The sequence below is a fragment of the Antechinus flavipes genome, chromosome 2 (assembly GCF_016432865.1).
Source record: "Antechinus flavipes isolate AdamAnt ecotype Samford, QLD, Australia chromosome 2, AdamAnt_v2, whole genome shotgun sequence".
Lineage (NCBI taxonomy): Eukaryota > Metazoa > Chordata > Mammalia > Dasyuromorphia > Dasyuridae > Antechinus > Antechinus flavipes.
Genome location: NC_067399.1, coordinates 215137511 through 215149825, shown reverse-complemented (window position 1 = coordinate 215149825; position 12315 = coordinate 215137511). Strand labels below are relative to the sequence as shown.

Genomic DNA, 12315 nt, shown 5'->3' with positions numbered 1-12315 from the left:
TTTTTGGTTTTGCTTGACTTATTCTTGTTGTCTCATTGAGTCATTCATTCCCATTTGTTCAATTCTGAATTTTAGTGAATTATTTTCTTTATTTTTAAATTTTCTTTTTGTAATTATCCAATTGAATTTTTAAATGAATTGTTTTGTTCTATGGGATTTTTTTCCCTTTCACAAATTCTGTTTTTAAGGAGTTATTTTCTTTTTTCATTTCACAAATTCTATTTTTAAGGAGTTATTTTCTTTTTCTGTTTCACAAATTCTGTTTTTCTGGGAGTTGTTTTCTTTTCTTTTTTTTTTTTTCATTTTATCAAATCTATCTTTTAATGCCTTTTCCAAACCCTCTTGCAAAGTTTTCGTTTCCTTTCCCCATTTTTTTTCTAGCTCTCTTTTAAGATCTTTTTAAAATTTCTTCTAGGAGAGCCTTGTGTAATGAGGAACAGGTTATATCACCTTTTGGGGTTTCATCTGGATACAATCTGCCTTTAGTCTCCTCAGGTTTTGATATCTATTCTTCTCTTTCACCACAGAAGCTGTCTATCATTAGAGTTCTCTTTACTTTTTCACTCATTTTCTTTTTTAAAGTTAAGGTCTGCTTTTAGGGAAGGGGAGGTTTTCCAAGATTCCTCTATAAGCAGCAGCTTTCTTATAACCATCCTCCACTGTGCTGGGTCAGTGCTGACTCACTACCATTGCTGGATGGGCATTTTTCAGGTCCCGTAAGATTCTGGCAGTTTGGGGTTCAATATTAACCTTTGTGTTTGAGTTGGATGTTTTCTAACTTCTCTGCTGATCTACTAGCTTGTAGCCAGGTCAGAGTCGCAAACACTACTGCTATAGATTCCTCCCCAGAGATTCTCCACTATGTGGAGTCTGTACTGCCCCACAGAGTCCACACTGCCCTGTGGAGTCCACACCACCCCAGGACTCTGTGCTGTTTACACTGGTGTTTGTGCTCAGCAGCTTGTGCTTTGCTGCCTCCCTCCTGTTTCCAGTTGAAACAGACCTTTTCTGGCAATCTTTGAAATTATCTTCTACTGGTAATTTGTTGCACCTCCAATATCTGTGGGTTCTGCCAGTCCAGAACTAATTCAGAAGCTGGATTTGCTTAATTACTCTGAAAATTGTAGAAGATCAGAGAGAAACACGTGTCATTTCTGCCATTTTGGCTCCACCCTATGATAACTTATTCTTGACATTTGTTCCAGTTGTATGGGTATAAGGGCAGGATAATAATTCCTTAGATTAATTCAATGATTAGATAGTGAACAGGAAATTTATGAGGCATAAGGTTTCACTCAGATACACTGAAAATGGTTCTCCACTTATGGTAGGATGTGGACAAAGATACCCAAGATTGGCTAGGAGACCTGGTTAAACAAAGCATGAAGCATGGGATTTTCCAGATTATAAATAAATTGAGGAAAAGGAGAGGGCTAAATTCTAAACTGGAGGATGGCATATAACCATAACAGAGGCAGCTTGTCACATACAAGTCTCAGTGAAGCCCAAATTACCAGAGAGAAATAGAGAACCTCTTCTCTAAGTTGATAATGTGAAAAACTACCCTCTGAACTCGACCTTCTTAAGTGATAACTTATTCTTGACATTTGTTCCAGTTGTATGGATATAAGGGCAGGATAATAATTCCTTAGATTAGTTCAATAATTAGATAGTGGTCAGGAAATTTATGAGGCATGAGGTTTCACTCAGATGCACTAAAAATGGTTCTCCACTAATGGTAGGATGGGCAGAAAGATACCAGAGATTGGTTAGGAGATCTGATTAAACAGAGCATGAATCTTGGAATTTTCCAGATTATAAATATTTAGGATATTTGAGGAAAAGGAGAGAGCTAAATCCTAGACTGCAGGAAGGCATATAACCAGAACAGAGGCAGCTTGTCACATACAAGCCTCAATGAAGCCCAAATTACCAAAGAGAAATAGAGAAACTGTTCCACAAAACATACAACTAAAACTATTGCCAAGGTGTATAAGAATGGCTTTAGAATATATAGTAGATACAAATATAGATGAATTATCATGGTCTATCTTAACCTCATGGGAATTTGATTTCATTATCTGCAAAATGAAAAGGTTATTAGACCAGATGAATTACAAGGTCCCCTCCAGTTTTAAATATGATGAACTCATTATATAATCAGCTCCAGATCTTTTTTCTAATGGAAATACCAGGGTATAGTATTTGGAATATGGCATGGCTTTACTCCTTCATATCATCTTTAAAAATTAAGAATGGCCCCCAAATAACTTCATGTCCATGTATTACTCATTATAGTTCTATTACCTCTATTTCCAAATCTTTTATTTTCACTATCCTAATAATGGATTTATTAAATTTTATGTTTGCTGAGGGAAGTCTGATTTCCTTCTGTTTACTTTAAACTTTTCTCTCTTCTAGCACTCCAGGAGTCAATCAGTAAAACTTTGCTCATCTTATTGAGACTGCATAGATATTTCTCAGCTGCCATCTTTCCATACTCATGAGAAATCATTGTTGTTATTGTTTTGGAGGGAGGTAAAGGAAGATTGTTTCTTCCCATATGAATTCTCCCTGGCTACTCCATTGCTTTATTCTCTGAAATTTTTTGTCCAATACTTTAAAATACCTAAAATTTCATTACTACAGAAGTTTTCAACTGCTACAGATTATAAATCTTTTAAAGCTCAGTATGTTGACAGCTTCACACATTTCTATGGCCCCAAATAAATAAAATAAAATCATTACCTGGCAGTCAACCTTATATATCTTCTCTAGTTCTCTATTTGTTCCTCTTGAGGGTCAATAACAAGACCTGCCCTCCAGATTCCCTTAAACAGACACATGGTCAGGGAGGGAGAGGAACAGAAATTTCCCATTGGATTTTCTATTCCTTTTCTGATACTGTCTGAAGCTTTAAAGAACCTCGTTGGCCAAAGCAGTGTTAACAGATTTTAATTTTTTTGTAAAATTTATATTAGAAATTTTAATAAAAGATTATAGGAATATACCACAAAAATCATGTACTTTGACCAGGCTAATTTATACCAGGAATGTAGGGTTGGTTCAATATTAGGAAAATATAAACAAAATTGACCATATTAATGACCAAACAACAAAAGTTATATGATATCATTAGATGTGGGAAAAGCTTTTAAAGAAAAAAACTACCCACTCTTATTAAAACAACTAAAAAGCATAAGAATAAATGAAGCTTTTCTTAAAATAATAAGTAGTGTCTGTCTAAACTAAGAAGAGGCATTTTCTGTAATGAGGTTCAATTAAAAATCTTTCCAATAAGATATAAGGATGTCCATTATCACCACTATTTTTCAATATTGTACTAGAAATACAACTATATAGCTATAAGAAAAGAAAAAGAAATTGAAAGAATAAGAATAGACAAATAAATAAAGCCATAACTCTTTGCAGAAAATATGATGGTATATTTAGAAAACCTTAGAGAATCAACAAAAAGAAAAACAATAGAAATAATAAACAATTTGAACAAAGTTATAGGACAAAAATAAATCCACACAAATCAACAGCATTTCTATATATTATCAATGAAACCCAGAAGGAAGAGATAGAAAAAGAAATTCCATTTAAAATTGCAGGTAATATAAAATACTTGTCAAGAGACACACAGGAACAATATGAGTACAATTACAAAACACTTTGTATAAATAAAAACAGATTTAAATTATTAGAGAAATATTAATTGCTCATGGTTAGGCCAGCAACATGATAAAAATGGCAATATTACTTAAATTAATTTGTTTATTCAATGCCACATCAGTGAAACTACCAAAATTATTTTATAGATCTAGAAAAAAAAAATAATAATATTCATCACTAGAAATAAAAGATCAAGACTATCAGAATCAATGAAAAAAAAATGTGAAGGAAGAAAGCCTAGCAGTACTGGGACTCAAACTATATTACAAAGCAGTAATTATCAGAACAATTTGGTACTGGATAAGAAATGGTTATTAATGGAGTAGATTGCATGTATAATCTATATCAAATTAGATTAGTTATATAATAATAATAATAATAATAATGAGGTATCAAGAAGCAAATGAATACAGTAGTCTAATGTTTGATAAACCTAAAGATCCCAATTACTGGAGCAAGAACTCATTATTTGACAAAAAATTCTAGGAAAAGTAGAAAGCACTCTAACAGAAACCAAGTATAGATTTCAATATCAGATCAAAATGGGTAAGTAATTTAGACATAAAGCATGATACCATAAGCAAATTTGGAGTGCATGGAAGAAATTACAGATGAGGAAACTGAGTCAGATAAGATCACACAACTAGTGAGGGTGTGAGATCACATTTGGATCTTTCTGTCTCAAATCCAGTGTTCTATTTACTCTATCACCTAAGAGTACATATTCATACACACACACACACACACACACACACACACATACACACACATTATACATCATGGAATGCTATACTTTGGGATCAGATTAAGTATTATAGGAAGTTCAGAAAAGTAGATTGATGAACCTGAAATAGTTAGAAAATGTTACATAGAAAGACAGGCTCTAAGATGCATCTTGAAGAAAAGGTAGAAACCTGTTTAGGCATTAAGGAGAGCATTCCCAGTGGGAGAAATAGAAGAAGCAAGTTGGCAAAAGTGAAATGTCCCAGTGGGACAGTGAAGAGGTCAATTTAATGATACTCTTGGGTAACAATAATCACTTGGTACTAGAATTTATGACTGAGAACAAAAGGAAATCAGGGTTTACTCCAAAATGCCCTCCACAGAGAGGGAATTCTTGGTTTACTTTTATTGGAATTGGTCAAAGAGAGAATAACATATACACTCAGTTTGGTATAGAAATCTATCTTTCCATACAGGAAAGTAGTGGGAACAGGGAGTAGAGAAAGAAGAGGGAGGCAGTGGTCAGAAGTAAAACATTCTTGAGGAATGACAGGTGAAAGTGAGACAGAATAGAATAAACAGGGGAGAAAGAATAAAAGGAAACAGCAATCATAACTGTGAAAAAATTTGGGAGCAAGTTTCATTGATAAAAGCCTCATAATGCAAATATGTAGGGAAATGAATCAAATTTGTAAAAATAAAATACATTCTCCAACTGACAAATGATCCAAAAATATGAACAGTTTTCAGATACAGTAATCAAGATTATCTATAGCCATATGAAAAAAAATTCCAAACCACTACTGATTGGAGAAACACAAATTTAAATAATTCTGAGGTACTTTAGCACACCTATTATACTGGCTAATAGGACAGCAAAGGAGAATGACATATGTTAAAGGGGATGTGGGACTTGAAACACTAGGGCACTGTGAGTAGAGTTGTGGACTAATTTAACCATTATACAGAGCAATTTAAAACTATACCCAAATATTTCTAGCAGCCCTTTTCTGTAGACAAAGAATTGGAAACTGAGGAATGCCCATCAATTTGGGAATGACTAAATAATTTGCTATATGATTGTGATGGAATATATTGTGATATGAAAAATAATGAGCTCCATGCTTTCAGAAAAACTTGGAGACACTTGCATGAACTGATGCAAACAACAAGTAGAACTAGGAGAACATTGTACAGAGTAGCAGCAACATTTCAAAATGATCAACTTAGCTCTCCTCAGTAATATAATGATCCTAAACAATTTGAAAGACTCATGATAAAAATGTTGTTCATCCCAAAAGAAAGAACTGATGTTGTCTAAATGCAATTGAAGTAAACTTTTTTCTACTTTATTTTTCTTGGATTTTTATTTTTGTCTTTGTTTTCTTTCATAATATAACCAATATGGAAATACATATATATGTATAATCTATACCAAATTGCTTGCCTTGTCAATGAGGTGTAGTGAAGCAAGAGGGAGAGAATTTGGAATTCAACTTCTAAAAGGAATATTGAAAGTTGTTTTACATGTAATTGGGGGAAATAAAATATTAATTTTTAAAAATAAATAAATGAAATTCTCCCCACATTTAGTGGGAAATTTCTAAGAGTTTAAAGAAAGAGTGGGTAAGATATAATGGCCTAAAATTCTATAGAGGAAGTCAATAAGGAAGGATGGGACATTCTCAAGAATAAAATTCTAAAGATGGAAAGAGACATGATTGCCATAGCATAGAAAATGCAAGAGTCTAAAGAAACCAATATGGAAACATAGTGAACTAATAAGCCAGTGCTTCCTGATGACTCTTTGCCATCCTGACTTTCCACTCTCAAATTTATGCCTTCCCCAAAAACCTGGACCCAAACCCCTAAAACTCTGGGATTTGATTGGTAAGCATTTACTTTATCTTACCCCCTTTCAGGTCCATTGTGTCCTTTCCAGGAATGGTGGTATTGATTTGATGACTCTTTTCAGAACTATAGTTGGAAAGCAGAGTGAGAGTGGAGGTTATATGTAAGGCAGCATGGCTTGGATATAGTTGAGAAATGATAGAAAGAGTGGTCTGTGAGCATTTAGAAAGAAAATAAATTAGGCCAGGCTAGATTCATCATCTCTTTTTTTGATAACATCAAGGGTACATTACCATATTGTCACTATACCTAAATTTTTAGCAAATTGACTTGTGGACTAAAAAAAAAAAAAAAAAAGAATAGATGATAATTCAGTCATGCAGATTCAGAACTGGTTGAATTATCCAACCTAAAGAATGGGGCCATGTCAACTTGGAGATGAGCTTTTAGTGCAATTAGCAATCTATCATTGGCCCTGTGTTAGTCAATTTTTTTTTCAATGATTTTAGTGAGGGAATAAATGATATATTCAACAAATCCGAAAATGACATGAAATAGGAAAAGACAGCTAACACAACAGATGATAGCATTAGAATCCAAAAGATTACAATAGATTAGAAAAAAAGAGTTGAATCTAAAAAAAGATGAAATTAATTTGGACTTGGGTTCCAAAAATGATCTTGTCAAATACAAGGTTGGAGAGGGCATAGTTAGATAGCAATATAAACAAGATCTGATTATGTTATCAGATTGTAGGGTCAGTATGATTTGACATAATGATTTAATAACCAAAAAAAAAAAAGCTGATGTAATTTTAGGTTGTTTAGAGAGTCATGCTGCCCAAACAACAGAGTTGTTTATTTTTGTTCAAATTGGATCATATCAGTAGATCCGTGTTCAGTTCTGGCTATCACATTTAAAGAATGACATTGACAATACACATATGTACTTCAGTAGATTTGTTCTGCTTGAATACAGAGAAGAAAACTAGGAACAATAGTGGGGGAATTCGGAGATATTGAAAAGGGGCATATTTAGAATTGAAAAATAGAAATTTCCTAACAACTAACAATTGTATAAAAATGGAATGAACTATGGAAGGTAGTAGGTTGCCTTTCATTTGGGGAATTTAGACAGAGGTTTGAAGTCAGTTTGACTTAGAATGAATCTGTTGGATTAAATGTTTTCTAAGGTCTCTTTTAACTCTAAGATTCTGTGATTTGATGAACCCACAGTGCCAGTAGGACTATCCTCTAAGTAGTCATTATATATGTGTGTGTGTATTCATTATTTGTTTAAAATTATTGATAAAACCAGAGAGTAGTCTGACAAAAATTGGGCATAGATCAATATTTTTCACTATTTACTAAGATAAGATGAAAATGGATACATGATTTAGATATAAAGAAAGATATTATGAGAAAATTTGAAGAACATGGAATATGTTATTTATCAAATATGGACAGGAAAACAATTTAGTAGTAAAGAAAAAATAGAGATCATGTGAGGTATAATAATTTTGTGAGGTGATAATTTTGATTACATTAAATCAAAAAAGTTTTGTCCAAATAAAACAAATGTAGCCAAAATTAAAAGGAAAGCAGAAAATTGAGGTGGGGGGAATTTATAGACAGATTTTCAGATAAAGGTTTTGTATCTCAAATATATAAAGAACTTTGTCAAATCTATAAGAATATGTCATTCCCACATTGATAAATAGCCAAAGGATATGTTCAGTCAGCTTTCCAATGAAGAAATCAAAACAATTTTATTTTTATGAAAAAATTTTCTAAATCTTTATTAATTAAAGAAATGCCAATTAAAATAGCCTTGAGATATTTTTTATACATATTAGGTTGGCTAAAACGATTGAAGGGTAAAGTGACAAATGTTGGAGAGAATATAGAAAAATTGGGACACTAATTCACTATTGATGGAACTGTGAACTGATCCAACCATTTTGGAAAGAAATATGGAATTATGCCCAAAGAGTTATTACCTATATCCTTTGACCCAGCAATACCACTATAAGGTCTGTTTCCCAAGAAGACTGGGAGAAAAGGAAAATAATTTAAATGATCAAATATTTATAGTAGCTTTTTTTTTGTGGAGGCAAAGAACTAGAAGTTGCAGTAATGCCCTTGGACATCAACTGGGGAATAGCTAAACAAGTGGTAAATAATCCTGATACAATACTACTATGCTATAAGAAATGATGAGCTCTATGGTCTTGGAAAAACATGAATTGACTTGCATTAAATAATGAAGAGTGAAATGAGCAGGCCCAAGATAAAGTGAGATTGAGAGAATGTTATTTTGTGTATTATAAATACCCTAATTAACTACAAAGAACAAATGAAGATGCTATCTGCATCCAGAGAAAGATCTGATAATTAAAAGTATGTATAGAATGATTTTACATATATATGTGTATATCTCCAGATATCTAGATATACATATTTGTGTCTAATGGTAGCCATGGTGGGGTAGAGAAAAATAGGGAGGGGGGAGAAATTTACTTCTGATAACTTTATTATATATTTAAAAGGAATAGCAAGTAGTATATAATAGTTTCAAGTATGATCATCTTTCTTTTCTATTCTATTATCTTATGGAAATGCTTGTTTTATTTCTTAAGTTCAGAATAAAATAAATTAAAAGATGTAAATAAATTTTAAAAATATGTAAGAACCAGGGAAAGTACTGATGCCTTTGAACAGATTCCTGATTCAACTGAGCACTGAAAGGGAAGATACCAGTTCTCTAATACAGGAAAGTTCTAAGAAACTCCACTGTTGACCTGAAAGTTATCAAAAAGAATTGAACTATAATATCCTTTTGGACTCTAATATTCTGCTTTAATCTATTTTCAGTGGTGGAGTGGAAGCTTCTTGCATTTTAAGTTAGAGAACTTGCATTCAAATCCCTGTTCTACCACTTAATTCTTTATGTTACACTGAACAAGCCATACAGCCCCTGTTGCTTAGTTTCCCCATTTATAAAAGGAGATGTTTGAACTAGATAATCTTTATGGTCCTTTCCATCTCTATATCTATCTCTGTATCTACAATTACATATCTACATCTACATCTACAACTATGGTTTTGTTTAAGAATCATTTCCCAGAATGTCTAAGTACTAAATTCACAGCAGTGCTTCTGTTTCAAACTAATATTTATCAAGTCCAAAAATTTAGTCTTTAGACATTGACTTGTCAGTATTGAGGCAAGTCAGAGACCTAATTGCATTGTTTATCTATACTTTCTTTCTGCTAATTTTTAGGCATTTTGAGAAAGAACTGAAAAATGTAGATTAAAAGTTGAACCATTTTTCTTTGGAGGAGCAGTTTTAACCCTATTTTTCACTTCAGATTGCACCTTTGAGATCATTATCCCTATTCTGTTCAATAGACAAGCAATTTTTGGCTGAATATGAACAGCGCACAAATATCCAGATAAAAAGTAGAAAAGTCAGTCAATAATCACTTATTCCACTGAAAGTCACAAATTCTTGGAGATTTTTTTATCAGATGAATTTTCCCCTTTGAAGGAAAAATTGAATTTGATGCCAACTTCATTCAAGCTCATTTAGTACTGCTCCTGCTAAGACAAATGTGGTGTTACTAATCTTAGTGGCTAGGATTTTATAATTGGATTAAAATAAAAGTAACTCCGATGTAAATTGTCAAAGGGCTCTAAACTTCCTCTATCCTAATCCCATTTTTTCCTTGTCTGGCCTAAGGATGACCTATAAGAAGAGAAACTTCAACTATTGATGATGTCAGTACTTTTCAAGTCTTAGTCTTTTGCTAAGTAGGGTGATCCTAAGTAATGGTAATCCTAATTAAGGTACTATCCAGACTCAAATTTACAACCAAACCAACCAGTTTTACAACTCAAAGGAATTTAATCTGGCCCAGAATTGCAGCTAAAAACACAAAAGAATGAAAAAGCTAGTAACCCCACTCTAGTTCTAAAAATCAATGTATACAATTCCCATTCAAATAAATTTTTTAAAAAGTTTTTAAAGTTCAAGGATGAAGTAAAATGTAAAATGCTGAAAAAAAGGAAAAGGAGGAGTTAATTAGTCGGAAATGAGTAAATTTGAAAACTTGCAGTAAAAGTAGGTATCTTCCTTCAATAGTTTTCAGCGCAGTACTTAAGTGGAATTGTAAACATTTGGAAATATCCAGAAATGCTCATATCTCAAACATGAGGAATAATTAGTCTCAATTTGCTGATATACATCATTTAAAGATTAATCTTATCTGTACCCAGAGGGACCGCTGTATCTTTTATGGGTAGAATAAGGGCACTAAAGCATTATAAACATTGTCAGGTAGTCACAAAAGATAGTCAATGAATTCATATCACACACACACACACCAATTTATCACAAATAGCAAGAGACAGCTCCACAAGAAAAAAATATTCTAAGCAAAATTTGAATTTGATTTATGTCAATTGTTTTTATTTTAATAAGAAAAGTCATTTTACTTCTATGCCTCAGTTTTTCATCTGTTAAATAAAGAGTTCAGAATAGATATCTCTAAGAGTTCTTCTCCATTTGAATCTCAATTTTATGATCTATTTTTAAGGTAACATCTGGTTTTGCCCTTAGCCAGAACTGCGTTGGTCTTCCCCCACTTACCTGTGATCAACACAGCTTTCCCATCCACAGGTAACATTTCTTGACTGGATGAATAAGCCAAAGAGAAGCAACATACCATAGAGAAAAGAGTCCAACCCCAAAAGATTGATAAACTGGAAAAGCAATAGGCTCCCCATAGGCAGAGCAGAGCCGAGTGACAGATCACCACTGGGGAGCTCATGGTTTTGTTCTGGCTCTTCTTGAATTTGTACAGAGCTGTTCCTCCTAACACCACAGTAACACCCAAAAGGAGCAGCTCAGGTTCCCAAGAGAAAGGAGTCATCCTCAAAGCCTGGAGGTCATACGTGTCTCTGTGTGTACAGAAGCTTCATGCACCTAAGGCAGCCTAGGCAATGTGAACAGAGGTGAAGGCAGGGAAAAAAAAAATCAACACCTTGAATGGGCATGGCCTGAGCCAAATCACAAATGGGAATGTTTCAAGTGGGTTATCTAAACTTCTGTCTACTGGGATACAAAGGCCACGGTACTTCCTCTTCCCTTATTCTGCTCCTTCTTGCTCCACCTTTGGAGGGATAACCCTAGCTGGATAATGATTGACAGAGTCAGCCCTAAACAGCAACAAGCCCTAACCCAGAAAGAAATAAGGCTATTGCACTTTCCATCACAGGCTCATAGGACTATGCAACCTCAGTCTGTAAAGTACCTTGGCAAGCCTCTATTCCAACCTCTCTGATTTTACAGACAAAGAAATTGAGACCTTGAGAGGAGAAGGGAATTACTCAAGATGATAAAAGTCAAAATTCAAATTTTCAGAATTCAAAAAAGTCAGAATTCAAATACAGGTGTCTCACCATAAATGGGAACAAAAATAATAATCATACTGACATTTTGATAGCATTTTAAGGTCTATCAACTCCTTTATGCAATATTGTTTCATTTAAGTCACCCAAAAACCCTGTGAAGTGGAAACTGCACACCCCTTTTACAAAGCACATGATTGCTAAAGATACTTGCTCATGATCATGCAGATATGATTTGAATTTAAGTGTTCCTTACTCAAAGTCCAATGTTCCTTCTATTACACTATGAGTTTGTCAAGATCCATGTTTGATTAAGACCATTTCACTATATAACAAAGGTTCCCTCGTTAGTAATGCTCCATTTTTGGACAACTAGTAGACAAACAGATATAAATCTTAATACTACTAATAATAATAATAACTTCTTATACTTGTACATCATTTTAAAGTTTATGAGTTGTTTTCACAGATAAGATCTTATTTGATTCTCACAACAAGTCTCTGAAGTAGGCAACAAAAGCATTGTTTTCCCCATTTTACAGATGAAGAAACTAAGGTACAAGGTGAAGAAGCAATTTGCCTACAGTCATACTGTTAGCAAGGGGCTGATCAGGGAACTAGGATCCAAATATTCTCTCTAGTGTTCAATTTC

At 33.4% G+C, this 12315-nt stretch overlaps 1 protein-coding gene across 1 annotated transcript in view; it reads right to left on the bottom strand.

The window, feature by feature from the left end:
- Positions 1-11244, bottom strand: part of HSD17B2 (hydroxysteroid 17-beta dehydrogenase 2) — a 73572-nt gene extending 62328 nt beyond the window's left edge. Inside the window, exon 1 of the mRNA XM_051976183.1 lies at positions 10903-11244. Within this exon, the coding sequence (XP_051832143.1) occupies positions 10903-11185 (283 nt within the window). The 5' untranslated portion in view covers positions 11186-11244. The remainder of the gene's footprint in view (positions 1-10902) is intronic.
- Between the last annotated feature and the right edge of the window lie 1071 nt (positions 11245-12315).